General features: G+C 37.9%; 1 protein-coding gene across 6 annotated transcripts in view; it reads left to right on the top strand.

Moving 5' to 3' along the window:
• Positions 1-16,728, top strand: part of Ptpn4 (protein tyrosine phosphatase, non-receptor type 4) — a 180,133-nt gene that overhangs the window by 142,104 nt on the left and 21,301 nt on the right. For all 6 annotated transcript variants that reach the window (XM_087579984.1, XM_087579983.1, XM_087579982.1 and 3 more), the window contains 6 exon segments: positions 2,570-2,726; positions 5,282-5,448; positions 7,368-7,458; positions 7,623-7,684; positions 9,978-10,124; positions 11,487-11,615. In XM_087579984.1, coding sequence (XP_087436110.1) covers positions 2,570-2,726; positions 5,282-5,448; positions 7,368-7,458; positions 7,623-7,684; positions 9,978-10,124; positions 11,487-11,615 — 753 coding nt within the window.

Here is a 16,728-nt window from a genome sequence, read left to right as displayed (position 1 = left end):
CACTCTAAGTGGACTGAAGCTGGCTGGGTCTAGAGACCCTCCTGCTCAGCCTGCTGAGGGCTGTGTCTCAGTGCCAGGGCTTTGTGTGTGTGTATGTTTTGGGTACCTCAGAAATGGATAATTCACATTAAAAACATCATTTTCTTTACAAACAGAAATCTTATAATCAATGTCTGTTCCTTAGAAAATTTGTCCAATGTCTAGGGTTTCAGATCAAAAAGAAACGCAAATAAAATTTTATATCTGACAAAAGACAGGTTAAATACGAGCAAGTTCCCATCAGTGCTGATGGGTATAGTATAAGATTCATAGAGGACTCGTGTCCCTCATACACAGACCACTTCTTCTTTTCTGCCTCCATACTACCTACCCAAGAGTAATGTAGTAGACAGCACATTCTGCTGAACTAGCATTTCTCCCAGTACTTTAGCAACCATTTTACTTCATTGCTGGAATCCTAAACATACATTTATAAAAGTGTAGAATCAAACTGGTACATAGGTGCTTTTCCCTACATAACAACCATATAAATATTTGCCATCTACTTCAATAAAATATAGCCACAAAAGCCACAAATAATAGATAAAGGCTGACATTTGAATATTTAAGATTTTAAAACATTTTATTGAATTAACTCATTTTTATTTTCACAACTCTAGATGATAAATCAGGATAAGTTCTTGTTGCATTTTCAGGGTGTTGGCTGTCTAAAATCACACATTTCATAAGCAGTGGATGATGAACTTAACCTTACAGCAGTAGCAGTGTCCTTTCCACTAGGCACACTGCCTTGCTGAGAATGATGAAATAATTGTTTGTAATAAACTCCTTCCCTTTGCCATAGCATTGCTTCACTGCCTGGCCTGCCACCTTCATGCTTATTTGGCTCCTAAGTTTTCATAGGACTTTTTATTCCTATTTCTGTTTCTTCTCTCTCCTTTATCTTAATTACTGAGTGATTTTCTCAGTATTCAGGCAGTCCTTAATGCAGTAGTGCAGAACTTTAAAGAAGGCCGTGCAAAGTGAAGTCATGCCATGAGCTGTTAGTCAATTAGAAAAATTATACTGTTTTTACAACTTTCAGATCTATTTTCTATACATTGAAGTCTTTTGTGCTGTGTGTTACAAAAATATTGAGAAATGCAAAATGTGTTCAGTAGCCCAAAACATCAATCATTTATAAAACTTTTATCGCAGTCAGTTTGAATTTTAGGTTATAAAACTGATGATACAGAATGAGCCTCTTACATTAGCAGATTTCCATGATCTTTTCCATATTTGGATCTGCTTCCATTTTTTTGTCCTTTGAAGCCTTGGTATTATATTGTGGGGAAAAAAAAAAACTAGAGTCCTTTTGACTATTCATACCTACCTAGAGCCTCAGACAACAGAAGTGCTCTCACTTCACTCATCCCTGCCTCTCAGGTCAAAGGTCATGTCTGGGAATATCATGCTTCTTTTCTGAGCTTTTCTGATTTCCCACTGCAAGCCAAAGATAAGCACAGCTGTATGCTTTGCTTCTTGGTCATACACAATTGATAGATATGCTTTGACAAGTGTGATCTGTGCCTCCTTGCGTTTTAAAGATATTTTTGAGATTTATTTTTGTTATTTCCCCATTATTTATATATTTTGTGTATTTATATTTTATTTTAATTTTTGCCTGATGTATGTTTTGCACTATATGCATGCAGTACCCGTGGAAGCCAGAAGAGGACTTAGAACTGGAGTTACAGAGGAATTTTTAGCCCCATGTGGGTGTTAGAAAGTGAACCTAGGGTTTCTGGAAGAGTAGCCAGTGCTCTTAACCACGGAGACATCGCTCCAGCTGCATTGCTCAGTTTTCAGATACAGACTTTTGGACTGAAGCACTAGCAGCAAATGAGTAATTAGTGCAGTAAGACACAGTGTATTCTGAAAACTCAAATTCGGAGGATGTAATTCCAAAACTGATGCTCTTTAAGGTGTGGGAACTGAAATTGTATAAACTTCAACAGTACAAAAATAAGACTGCCTGTATGTATATATGCATTGTGACATACTTCTTATCTGAATCTCTATGGACAAAATAGGTCATGAGGAAGGAATTGAATGTTCAGTGAAGCTGTAAAAAAAAATAGGATGTTCAAAAGAAAACTAGATTTCTGCTTTTTCAAGTAAAAGAGAGAGAGAGAGAGAGAGAGAGAGAGAGAGAGAGAGAGAGAGAGAGAGCGAGAGCGAGAGCACTCTCTACCTTATTACTTTACTTTTTGAAATGGTATTCCTCACTGAGCATGGTGCTCCCTGACTGGCTATATTGGTTAGCCAGCAAGTTCCAGGGATTCTTCTACTCAACCTTCCCAACACTGGGATTACAGGACCACATGGCAGCACTGGACATTTATGTGCCTTCTGGGTATTATTCAGGCCCTTACGCTTATCTAGCAAGCATTTTACTGACTGAGCCATCTTCCTTACATGGATGCTTTTCTATATGTAATTTTAGTTCTCTTTCTATACTCTATAAAAGGAAGTTTTACATTTTCAGGATGCTGGGCTCATATTTAACACTTTCTATATTAAATTACAGGCTGACCTCTGTGTCCCTCGGTTGAATGAAGGGGACCAAGTGGTACTCATAAATGGCCGGGATATTGCAGAACACACCCATGATCAAGTAGTCTTATTTATTAAAGCTAGCTGTGAGAGACATTCTGGGGAACTTGTGCTCCTAGTTCGACCTAATGGTAAGTACTCTGTTTAGCACTGAGTATTTGTCATAATGTGTTGCTATTTATTACTGGACATGGTAGCCAGGGCAGGCGTCTTTAAACATATCCTGTCAGTTTTCTCTTCAAACGACAGTGCTATCTATCATACTTGGAGAAAAGAATCCAAAATCTAAGCTTTCTTGTCTCCCACCCACACTTCCATTCACCTCTGATGCACAGTGAAGTTCTTACTGTTTCCCCAAAGTTTCAACCTGACATACTTTCAGGTCTGTGGACTTGTGTTTCCTCTGATCTGCAAATAGTTCTTGGTTTTTATGTAACTTGTGTTTTTCCTTCATTCAGAAATGTTTTCTCTGCTTATTCTACCATACCTGTAGTGGCCTCCCTCTTCAACCTAAGAGTAGTATAGTCAGTGCATATTTGTTTAATGAATAAATACATTTCTGTTCTACTTCTAGGAAATTCCAACAAACTCTAATTTTAAACAAAGAGAAATATGGTTAACTATATTTTTGGGTAGGTGGTGCCCTCTTGACTAATCATGTCAGACTCTCATCTGGACACTTACTACTAGCATTATCCACATTTATATTCACTACAGTACTATTCCCAGTAGCCAAGTTATACACCCTGCTGTGTCCACCTGCAGATATATAAATAGCGTGAGGTATATATGTACTTAGTCAGAGTATTGTATCTTTACAGCGTAAATGTAGAAAGATGTCTTCACTACAGAGGGACACGAGAGGACAGTTGTACAACGGATTCAGATCCATTGTATTCATGAGTGAGAATGTCACAGTGAGGTGTCGTTTAAAGAAAAGAAAAATTTTCTTTTTATATTTGGTCAAAACAGGCATCTTCTTGTCCATATTTTATGTTATTATCCATGTATACTCCTAAAATTGGCTTTCTAAGAGTATTAAACAGGCATTAACAAACATTAATTTTGATTCTGAGGAACTTGTTTGTTCAGGTGTCTACTCTCTTGTTGTGTGTCACAGCTTCAGTTTTATACCAACCGCAGTCTCTTGGCTTGGCTTTCCTGTCCTCTGCTGATAATAACTCCCATGCATGGCACTCAGTGACAACAGTCAGTAGCTGCTGACTGTGTACCAAGGCTGCTGTGTGTTTTCACTTAATCCTCACAGCCACCAAACATGATAGGTACATTACTCTCAGTTTAGAGTTGAAAATACATTCAAACATTCTGTTTCTGTTTGTAGATTCATGATGGGCACAGAGCCAGATATAAACAAAAAGTCTCTTTGATAGCAAAGGCCTCTTTGCACTTCTAGTTGCTTCTTTTATCTTTTAAAACCCACAAGGAATCCAGTTAGGGCCCTGTAAAGGGTTATTCTAGATAGAGACCTTTCTACTCATTTTCAGTGTGGATTTCATCACATTTTTTTTTCTCTCTCAAATATGCTCCATGATGTTTCCTAATCCAGCAAGATGGATAAGAGGAGGCAATGGTTTGTAGAGAATATACACATTTACATATAGATGAACCATTCATTTGTGTGTTAATTAATAGACCCATGTTAAACAGTATAGTTAAGGAGCTGGATATGGCTCAGCAGTTACAAGCACTTGATGGTTTTACAAGGGACCAGAGTTTGACTTCCAGCATCCACATGTTGATTCACAGTGGTCTGAACTCTAGTCCCAGGTTGTCATCCAATGTCTTCTGGCATCCATAGACATCGGGCATGCACTTAGTATACCTACACACATTCAAGCAAACTGCCAATACATATAAAACATAAAAACTCATTTTCTTTAAAGTGGAGCTGAGAGAGAGAATGCTCAAGGGTAAGTTGTAGGCCTGGCATTTATAGGCCCATCATCTGAGATCTGAGCTCTCTTATACTAACTTGAACACGAAGGATACTTAGTGACTAGGTGGATGAGAGAAGGTGGGCCCGACTTATTCAGCTTGGTGTTCACTTATCATATGATCAAAGTCAGCATATCTTTTGACTTTTGTCTATGCTATTGATCCATTTCCTAGAAATTAATGGCATGTCTGTTGAGATCTGCAGCTCAAAAATGCCTGATTTTTTTTATTTTTGTATTTATTAACGTGTGTGTGTTCCTGCGTGCGTGTGTGCCTGCCTGCCTGCCTGCCTGTATTTGCATATTAATGCCCACACATTTGAACACTCTCGTGTGTGTTTATGTTTACTTCATGAGACCAGGATCCCAAGAATGTCAGAAAGGATATCTATCTGTTGGAACTGGAATTGCAGGAAATTGGGAATTGCCAGGCGGATGTTGGTAACCGTATCCTCTGCAAGAGCAGAAAGTGCTCTTAGCTGCTGTAGTCCTGCCTCATTTTCTTAATTTGCCCTCAGATTTTACTATATGGCTAAAGAACCCTTCTTTTCTCCAAAGGAGTAACAGAAGCCTGTCAATCCAAAGCCGTTCTTGGTTATTTCTACACAAAGGCATCAATCAGTGATACTGGAATTATTAGTTATTGAATCTATAGAAAATATCTGTCAGTTTCTTACTGAATTCTATTAAGATTCTTATGGGTTTTTTTGTTTTGTTTTGTTTTATTTTAGCTGTATATGACGTAGTGGAAGAAAAACTAGAAAGTGAGCCAGACTTCCAGTATATTCCTGAGAAAGCCCCTCTAGATAGTGTCCATCAAGATGACCATTCCCTGCGGGAGTCGATGATCCAGCTAGCTGAGGGGCTTATCACTGGAACAGTACTGGCACAGTTTGATGTAAGTGATAACATTGTATTGAATCAGTATTTGCTAATAAGTTTGAGGGTTATTTAGATCTGAATTTACTGTGCATTATAATTCATAATGTAAAAATTATTCCAACAATACTAGTTATGACTATGTAAATAAGTTTATTTTTTTAAAAGAAAAATAAAAGCTAGACAGGAAAATGTTGTTCAGTTCAAGGTGAGTCTAGATCAGTGAGTTCCAGACTAGCCTATGCATAAAGTGAGACCCCTCTCAAAAAGTAAAACAGTAGTAAAAGTAAAAACATTTTATATGTTTTTTCATGTAATTTACTAGCTCTTTTTATTTAAAATACAAGATAAAAATATTGTCTTATAAATTTAAAGCTTGCGCAAATCCAGTTGTGACAGCACATGTCATTTGTAATGTTGGTTATTACACCATTTCAATTTTCCATGAGTTTGGGGCCATCTGAAGCTATATGTAGCAAAGACCTTGTCTCAAAAAATAAAATAAATAAAATAAGAATAAACAAAAGTTTAGAACATAACTTGTATTTCAAATTCATACTTTGTAATATTTAATCTTTTTTTGTCTGTATACTCTTAAAACCTTTGAGATCATTATCTCAGATGAACAAGAATGCTTGATTGATAATCTCCCCCAGGCCCTGAGACAGGGTCTCTCTAATGCTAACAGTCTCTCTGTGTAGCCCTAGCTGTTCTGGAACTCAGTCTGTAGACCAACCTTGCCTCAAAAGTAATTCACCTGCCTCTGACCCCCAAGTCCTGGGATTAGAGCAGTGAACCACCTTTGCCTACCATGACTGGTGTTTTTTTTGATTAGCAAATACATAGTAAATTTGAAAGTCTATATTTAAACCAGACATGTCCAGCCTGTGGCCCACGGATTGTATACATCCAAGGTAGTTATAAATCGAGTCCAACACATTTGTAAATGGCAATATTCTGTCATAGTGAACTTAATTTGTTTATCTTTAATAAAACCAGGAATTTCCCCCATGTGTTTTTAAAACATTGATGGCCATAAATATGTTGTATATAAATGCTTATATTAATAAGCATGTGTTGTAGTGAAAATAAAAAAGTAGCAGAACCGGTTCCCACACGTACCCTGTTTTTCGCTAGTTCCAGCTCCAATGGGCCATTGGAACTAGTACTAATTCATCTCAGATTAGTATTTCTCCTGGCAGCTCTCTGCTAGCTGCCAAGTCTCTGGTTCTAGCCACCCGGTAAAATCAAGACTCAACAAACTGTAACCCAACAATTAGATTTACATGTTAAATTATCAGTCCACAATACATCCACAAAATAATCTTACAAGCAATTGGTAAGGATATAAACCACTCACCTAGATAAGATATAATTTGTCCATCTAGACAAAACCTTGTTCACATCCATTCCTTAAGAATAGTCATAACAACATGTAATATATGCAGAGAGGAAATTTAACATGTGCTGCCATGTTCTCTCAGCTGCCTCCTCCTCGCTCTGGCTTCCTCTGCCTCTCTAAAACTTTTCTCCCACCTATCCTTCCTTCTTGTCCAGTGACAGGCCTTGTTTTCCTGTACCTGCATAATGACATCAACCTACAGACACACATCAATTCTTTTTTTAAAAACATCTCAGTGTATTTTTGAACACTTGCAAACTAAAACAAAGCCAAATGTTCTCTGTGGAGTTGCTATTGAAATATCAGGTACTTTAGTGAGCAAAATTGTTTTCAGACTTTTAAAAATATCAGAGATGCATATTGCATATCAGAAACTACAAAGTTGACTATAACTCTGGGTCAGCACTGGGCTGTTCTAAAGAGTATCATAGAGTGCATGGTATGGAGGTTTCCCTTTGGGATAGAAACAATTCTGTCAAAACACAGCAGAATTGTGGATGGCTTCTCAGATTGTTTGTTTCCTTTTGTTTTTAAAGCAACTGTATCGGAAAAAACCTGGAATGACAATGTCTTGTGCCAAATTACCTCAGAACATTTCCAAAAACAGATACAGAGATATTTCACCTTGTAAGTATTTATTAACTCTTATCATTATAAGGTTAATCTTTTAAATAAAACTTTATTAAATTGTATGACTGGAGTGTGGTTCATTAGTGGTTTATAGTTTTGGTGGTTTAATCCCAAATATCAAAGCAAAAAAAGAAACCAATATTTCTTTTAATTCTTTTTAGATGACGCTACACGGGTCCTTTTAAAAGGTAATGAAGACTACATCAATGCAAACTATATAAATGTAAGTTTTTTGTTATACCTTTGTTATTCGATATAATTGAAAACCATTGTAAATTTTAAGGTTAATTCCTTTTTATTGAAAGTCTAACCTTGATCCTTTGTGCAACTGATGAACTAGGGAATAGCGAACCTCATTTCTAGGGCAAATAGATGTTTAGGAGTTTATAAGTATATAGTCACATTTCATCAGCTAATCAGTGCACTGATTCATTTAAAGCTTTATTTAATGATAACGTTGGTTTGTTAACTTTGAATGTACAGCCAGTAGCATTTGAAGTGTAATTCGTGACTGAAGAAAGCTAATCTACATTCTCTCCATGATGATTAAAACATTGCAACCTTCTTGCACATAAGAACGCTATACAGCACTTCATCGCTGTGACTGTAAATGGTGCAGTTACCCACAATCAACACAAAATGTGAAGAATATGGTACTGCACAGTAATGGAGGCTGCATGTGGGCAATATAGGAGGGGAACGAAACAGCTGCCTTTTGATGTCATCTGCAAAAATGACTTTCCAGTAATTCAAGTGGTTTCTTCCCCAGTAGACATAACCAACAAAGCCCGCCTCCTGTTTTAAAATTACGTAGGAACTTTAGCAATTATGGGGCTAGAGAGATGGCAAAGCAGTTAAGTTTGCTGCACAATCATGAGGACCCTTCATCACAAGAATAGGAAGAGAGTGATATAAGTTGCCACACTTCCTCCTTTTGGTGTTAGATAATGACTTGTGCAGTTGTTTTTGTGTTTGTTTGTTTGTTTGTTTGTTTTTAAACAAAGCCAGAATAATGTTATTAAACAGAAAAGTATCAAATACAGTTAAATGAAAGCTTAAATTTATAAAATAAGTACAAATTTAAACTATATAGAAGTTCTACTATTTATCTGTGAAAATGAAAGACCAAAAATTCTAAAACATGCACACACATAGTTCTTTATCTGAAGCCTTCATGTATGCTTTGGGGTTGACAATTTTTATATATTTAAGACTATTCAGTCTGTGTACCAGTGCTATAGGAAGTAATGTCTGTAGACGATTATGGGATAGGGTTCCTTTAATTATCATACTGATATTATAGAAATATTCTGAGTGGGGTTTATAGAGTATAAATAACCTTTAGGTCAGTCAAAGTCATATTTTGCTATAAGGTTACTTTTAAATGCCTTCAAGTTAAGACAAGATTTAAAACACCAAAACCAGTTTTGCATTTCAGACTATTGATATTTTCAGAGCTATGGATAAAGGAATAAAGCTATATTGGCAAATATCAATTAACTACACCCCTGTGTGTTGTTGGTTGAAATGTAGACTGGTTTCTTTGGGGAGAAGTATGGAATTGTCAGAAGTTGAGGTGTGCGTACATTTACATCCAGCATTTTCATCTCTGCCTGATGTCCTTATAGATAGATATATTTTTACATTTGCTAAAAATGTCATGTTTAGAGAAGTGTTCAGATTACTTTGCTACTGGTAACAAATTTATTAACAATGCCTTAGATGTCTTTTAAATGAGTTGCAGTATTTTCTTCAGAAGCACCATTAAAAGATAGACATTTAGGTATTAATTTAGGTATTATCTTTCAAACAATAGGATTCAGAAAACCTTAAATATTGCGCTACCATTTTAAAATTGGTTTTATAGAAAAATAGTTGTTGTGTACAGACTGTTTATGTGAAAGAGGTATTAGAAAGTAGAAAAACAAATTTACCCTCTGGTAATAAACAGAAGCTGGTTTAGGAGGGAAACTTCAATTATATAACCTTGGGCATTCTCTAAATTGTTACATGTAGATATCACCCTATTGAAGTCAACCTCAAATGTACAGTTGTGATTCCTTTATATGTATCATCTTATTTCATTCTAAAAACAAATTTAAACACCATTCTAATGGCTTTTCATATTAGTTAATGATCATAATTCAGCTAAAATAAATAGCAGAATTTTTCTTCCTTAGAAAATTTACCAATAAACTATAGGTACTTTTAAAAAGACATTCTTACAAACTCTCTGTCTTTAAAACAAAATCCTCTCTAATACTGCCTCTTAAGCCATAACAGTGTGATATATGGCGTTACAAGCCTATAGTAGTTGAGATGCTGGTATACATAGTGAGACCTTGTCTCAACGAAGAAAAAAAACGAGGTAGTGTTTGGAAAATATTTGTTTTTAAATTCCACTTCCGCCAATTAAATGAATAACTATAACTTTGGATATTGCCAGGGAATTTCTTTTACAAGTGAAATTATTAATGAAGATTATTTTTTGTTTTAATATCTTTTTTTCTTGTTAGATGGAAATTTCTTCTTCGAGTATTATAAATCAATACATTGCTTGTCAAGGGCCATTACCACATACTTGTAAAGATTTTTGGCAAATGACTTGGGAACAAGGCTCCTCCATGGTTGTGATGTTGACCACACAAGTTGAACGTGGCAGAGTAAGCTATAGCTTAATCTTACACATTACTTGGGCTTTTTTCAAGTTACATTGTGTTTATATACTCAGAACATTCTCTTGTAGCCTTTAATCTTGTGTTGTCATTCCATGGTTTGAATCATTAAACCCAAATACTTAAGACTGTGTTCAACAAAATACTTGCAACATAAATATTACCGTTCTTATCATTGTATTTATTTAAAATCAATTTTAAATTTTAATGTTTAGAAAGGTTAAAGTTTAATACTAAGAACATTTGATAACAATAGTAACTGAAGTACTGTTAATAGAGTTTGGGTGATCCTGGAGATCATTATGCTCAGTGAAAAATTGTTAACAAAACAAAATCTATTGTATAATTCTATTTTTATGAAACATCCCGGATTGGCTAATTATAAGTACAAAAAGTAGATTAGTAGATACCTAAGTCCAAGTTTGGGAAAGGGGATGAAATGGGACAGAAAGCATAACAACTACTAAAGAGTATATGAGTTTTTTAGGGCATAGTGAAAATGTTCTAAAGTGTTTAAGGGAATGGTTACAGTTATATGAAGTGTACTGAAAGCAGTTGTACTTTAAATGGGTCAGTGATATGGAAATGGGGCTAGGATTATATGGAACACACACACATGCATATACACATGTTCATATACACCTGTGCTAAAACTCTAATCAGGATATAGCCAAACAGATTGTTAGAAAAGTTTTTTAAAATGTCAGTGAATAATCACCAGGCAAGATGGCTAAGTAAAGTACTTATCGTGCAAACATAGGTACCTGAGTTGAGATCCACAGCACTCACATAACATTTAGATCTGGTAGCATATATCTGTAGCCGTAAAGCTGGAGGGGCAGAGCAGAGACAAGCAGATCCCTGTGCTCATTGACCAGCCAGCTTGCCTAGCATATTGATGAGCTCCAAATACAGTGACAGACCTTCTCTCAAACAAGCAAGGTAAAGAGTGATGGAAGATACCCAATATCAACCACAGTGCTACATGTGTCTACATACACACTTATACATACATACATACAGACACATACATACATACACAGACACATTGATACACTATGCACATGTACACATAAAAATATTAGTAACTGGAAGATCTAAGTGAAAGGTGTATGAGAATTATTTCCTATAAAATGAAGGTTCTTTAAAAAATTATAGCATTTTGAAAGTTGGAGAATTCAAATTTCTATGTCTAAATATGGGGTTGGGGATTTAGCTCAGCGGTAGAGCGCTTGCCTAGTGAGCGCAAGGCCCTGGGTTCGGTCCCCAGCTCTGAAAGAAAAAAAAAAAAAGAAATGTAAATCTATGTCTAAATATGTAATTTTCTGTATTCAATCTGTTGATAATCAGGTTAAATGTCACCAGTATTGGCCAGAACCCTCAGGAAGCTCATCCTATGGATGCTATCAAGTCACCTGCCACTCTGAAGAAGGAAATCCTGCGTATATCTTCAGGAAAATGACACTGTTTAACCAAGAGGTAAGAAGTCAAGAGTGTGTGGAAGAGCTGCTGTAAAGAGTTAGAAATATAAAAATGTTTTTAGTCTGAGACTAGTTACTGGGAAACAAAAGTTACTCAACTGGAGGCTAGAAGAATGGATCATCAGGTAAGCTAGGGGCTGGAGAGATGGCTCAGAGGTTTAGAGCACTGACTTTTCTTCCAGAGGTCCTAAATTCATTTCCCAGCAACTACATGGTGGCTCATACCATCTATAATGGGATGCAGATGGTCTGTATATGCTTGGGCCAAGGAATGGCGTTATGAGGAGGTATGGCTTTGTTGGAGTAGGTATGTCATGTGAATGTGGGCTTTAATACCCTAGCCCTAAGTGCCTGGAGATTAGTCTTTCACTAGCAGCCTTCAGATGAAGATGTTAAGCTCTCAGCTCTGCCTGTTCCATTCCTGCCTGGATGCTGCCATGCTCTTGCCTTGATGATAATGGACTGAACCTCTGAACCTATAAGTAAGCCCCAATTAAATGTTGTTCTTTATAAATTTTGCCATGGTCATAGTGTCTCTTGAAAGCATTAAAAGCGAAAGACAGAAACTGGTACCAGGAGTGGGGTTTGCTGTGATAGGCCTGACCATGCTTTTGTTTGGAAGAATGTTGATTCTGGGACTTTGGATTAGAAAAGCAGTAGAATGCTTTAAATGGGGCTTATTGGGCCATCCAAGTAGGAATAAGGAAGACTTCATTACTGAGAGTGATTTGAACTGCTTGGGCCTGGCCCAAGATGCTTCAGTGGAGAAGAATTTCAGTGTGTGGCCTAGAGAATGTTTTTGTGTAATTTTAGGGGGAAATGTGGCTGCTTTTTGCCATTGTCTGAAGAGTCTTCCTGAGGTTAGGGTGATAAGATTTAGATTAATTGCTTTGAAAAAGGAAGTCTCAAAACAGCCTGGTGTAAATTCTGTTATGTGTTTACTAAAGTTCATTCTTTTGAAGAGCATTTTAATGAAAAGGAGCAAGTTGAGAAAGGAAAAATATAAAATATATGGTTCAAGTATTAAAGGGGCACCAGAAAGTGAAATAAAGCTGAATCCTGTGTTCAAGGATATTAAATTGAGTTAAGGGAATGGTGACCTTGGGGCAATTTGCCACCCAGCTAAGTTTAGGTCTAGCCATAGTGCTATACCCCTTTAATCTCAGGAGGCAGAGCCGTGCAGATCTCTGAGTTCAAGATCAATCTATAGATCAAGTTTCAGGACAGCCAAGGTAGGCAGTGAAGGAGTTAGAAAACTGAAAGCTGGTGATGATGTAATAGAACAAGGGGGACATATTCCAGCCCCAGCAGGCAGCAGAACTTTGGCAGCTTCAACCATGTGTATCTGGCTCTGTCGTCAAGAGGAGACTACTGGGACACTTGAAACTGGTTAGCTGGAACTAAGAAAGTAGTGGTGATTAAGAAGAAACTCACATTACTGAGGTGAAATCTTCTGGTAAATGTTCTTGAGAGCACAAAGAAGCTGTGTTCCAGAGATAGGAAAGGTTGTACCTCGTGCTGCAGCTGTACTTGGTAATGTGTAAGTGTCACCAGGTGGTACTGGTTTTGAAGGCATAAAGGGATCATGAAGAGCAGCGGAGGCTTGGCTCTGGGAGAGGCCATGGAAGGCCATTGGTGAAGGTGCAGCTCCAGTTGCAGTTGTCAGCCCAGCACTGAGGGTGTCACATAAAGGATTTGAGGCTTGGCACCATGAAGAGAGCCTATGAGAGGCTACTGGTAAAGCCTAGTTGCAGCAGTGTATTGGAGATTTCAGTACCGTGGGATGATCACCAAGAACAGCAGCAACAATGGAGTGGATCAACCTGAGCTTAGAATGCTACAGAATACAGAGCTGGAAAAATAATGCTAGCCCTTTGGAAGAGCCCAGAAGATCATGTGTGGATCCCAGACATTGAAACAAGAAGCTGTAATAATGAAGTTGTCTTGGAGACCCCAAGATGTTCGAGATGCCAGAGGCATGGGATATCTGCTGAGGAAAGCTGCTTACAGGGAGTGGAACCAGCCTGGGAAAAAGAAATTTGTTGAAGTCAACAAAGATGAAAAAGGAGTTAGAGATCTGAAGACTGCTTTGACACCAGCCTTGGAGATGCAGAGTCTGGAGTTTGCCCAGCTGGCTTCCTGTCCTGTTTTTGGAATTATAGTTAAGTGATTGGATACATCACAGAAGAGACTTTGAACTTTGGACTTTTAACATTTTTGAGATTATAGACTATGGGGACTTTAGAAGTTGGACTAAATGTATTTTTTATTATGCTAAGTTCAGATATGCCCGCCATAGACTTTTACATTTGAACAAGCCTATGGAAGCCTGGGAGTGGAATGTGATGGTTTATATATGCTTAGGCCAAGGAATGGCACTATGAGGAAGTGTAGCCTTGTTGGAGTAGGTATGTCACAGTGGATCGGGGCTTTAATACCCTAGCCCTAGCTGCCTAGAGACTAGCAGCCTTCAGATGAAAATGTTAAGCTCTCAGCTCTGCCTGTACCATACCTGCCTGAATACTGCCATGCTCTTGCCTTGATGATAATGGACTGAACCTCTGAACCTATAAGCCAGCCCCAATTAAATGTTGCCCTTTATAAATTTTGCCATGGTCATAGTGTCTCTTCATAGCAGTAAAACCCTAAGACAGATGCCATGCCCTTTTCTGGTATGTCTGAAGACAAGTACAGTATACATAAAATACTGTACATTTCATATACATAAAATAAATAAATAATTCTTAACAAAAGAGCACTGCTGATCAGTCATAAGGAGAGTTCAGATCCCAACACTTGATATGATAAGCTAGACCTAATTGCAAGTGCTTGTGACCCTAGCTTTGAGAATTCAGACAGAAGGATCCCTGGGCTTTCTGAGTTCTACCATAGCTGTGAGCAAGGACCAGATTCAGGAAGAGATCCTGTCCTAAAGGATTAAGTGGAAAATAATAAAGGAGGATACCTGATGACTTTTCTGGCCTGCACTTATACATAGTCCATATACATGCATATGCACACACACTTAATTTATCTTTGCATAGTTCTCAGGTACTCAGGTATACAAATAAAGATGCCAGGGCTATGTATAGCTGTATAGCTCATCATATGGCTCCATCCTTATTGGCTGTAAGAGAGCCAATTAGGCTCTACTTGTCATTAGTCATACCCTTGGAGTAGCAGCAGTTCCTCCTTTCAAAGAATTAAGTATTGGTGGGGAAGACCTGGACCTTCACAGTCTTATGTGGCAGTTACTCTCTTCCTTTGACTTTCTTTATAAATTTATTTTTTAAGATTTTATTTTATTGTATATGAGTACACTGTAGCTGTCTTCAGACACACCAGAAGAGGGCATCAGATCCCATTACATGTGGTTGTGAGCCACCATGTGGTTGCTGGGATTTGAACTCAGGACCTCAGGAAGAGCAGTCGGTGCTCTTAACCACTGAGCCATCTCTCCAGCCCCCTTGACTTTCTTTAAAATGGCTGTCAGGGTTACTAAATATGGCGGTACAAGTATCTAATCCCAACTTGAGCCAAATAGAATGGAAAAAACAAAGTTTCTACCCGACATAAAAATTCACATACGGTAATAAATCGTGAATAGGCAGTTACCACTCCCAGAGTCTTGATTAACTTTCACTTCATTGAAGGGACTCTAGTTAACCTGAGAATGGCAAACATGGCTCTGGCAGGCCTTGCCCTTCTCCCACATTTTCTCTGCCTTGCTCGATTACATTCTTAAAGCTAGCCAAAGAGGCCCATTTCCTTATTTGGCCACTTTCTCCTCCTGAAGCTGACTATGAGTCCATCTCTCAAAGTATTGAAGTCCAGCAAGCAAAAACCCGCTTCGTCTTAACCTCATTAACATGCCCAACTAAAATTAAGCATCCCACTCTAACCGGAGCTTTCCCCTTTTACCTTTATGAACCGCCATTTACTTATAGGCCAAGTCTGTCTCCTCTATCCAGAGGCAGTCCTTCATCAGCACCCACCCCACCCCCACCCCAAGGACAAACACTCCTTCCCCCTCTCTCCTGTTTCCTCTCCTTTCTCCCCCAGCCTCTATCTCTGTCTTTCTCATTCCTGCCCTTTGTCTCTGGGACAACTAAATCTCCTCTGTGCTGAGAACTTGGTGGGCTGAGCCGATCCTGATCTTCTCATTCATGATCTCCCTTTAACATAAATGGCTGTCCCCAGACTGAATGATGTTGAACAATAGTTATATCCTTTTCTAAAGTGTGCTAGTAAGTAATTTGATAAGGTTTTGTCTTTTCTTTTACCTTTTGTACCTAAAGATGCTGTGGAACTGTAGGTGTCGTTGTTTCACCTGTCAAGGGACCAGTTAAGTGCTGGAACTGGCAGAGTCAGGATTTGAGGATTTGAGCCAAGGTTCTTACTGTCACTATATCCATCATTGCTCCCCCTACCCCAACCAAATAGAATTAATCCTTTTTTAACTTTGTGTTTTTATGGCCTCTAATTTTTAATCTGTGTATTTGAGAGATTTTTGTATTTAAGTATTATTACACTTATGTATGTGTGTACAAGTCTTTGTGGTTTTGTCATGGTGCATCTGTGGAGGTCAGAGAGGGCAGACGACAACCTGGAGGAGTCTAGTCTCTGCTCCAGCAAGTGGGTCCCAGGGATTGAGTTTAGATGGTCATTCCTGGCCACAAGCACTCTTACCTGCTGAGTCATTCCATTCTCCTGGGGCTTTTCACCCTCTAATCTCCATGATGTCATTTGTGTCACGGAAAATTATCTCAAATTTTGTTTATACTCACAAAAGTGTTTACCATCTTTGTTCACATGGAATCTCTACTAGGTAATCTTTTAAGCAGTTCTCTGAACTTAATTTATTTCTGCCTATTTATTTGATCACCATGTTCAAAATACCTTACAGATATAAAAATGAGTTATTAAGGTGTAGCAATGTAGCCTGGTGGTGGTGGTGTACACCTCTAGGAAGCACTTGGGAGGTAGAAGCGGGTGGATCTCTATGAATTCGGACCATCCTGGTCTACAGAGTTAGATCTAGCACAGCCAAAAGCTGCACAAAGAAAGTGTGTCTCGGAAAACCTTAAAAAAAAAAAAAAAAGTATAGCAAT

The sequence above is a fragment of the Rattus norvegicus genome, chromosome 13, assembly GCF_021556685.1.
Source record: "Rattus norvegicus strain SHRSP/BbbUtx chromosome 13, alternate assembly SHRSP_T2T, whole genome shotgun sequence".
Taxonomy (NCBI): Eukaryota; Metazoa; Chordata; class Mammalia; order Rodentia; family Muridae; genus Rattus; species Rattus norvegicus.
This window is presented reverse-complemented; position numbering and strand designations above follow the sequence as displayed.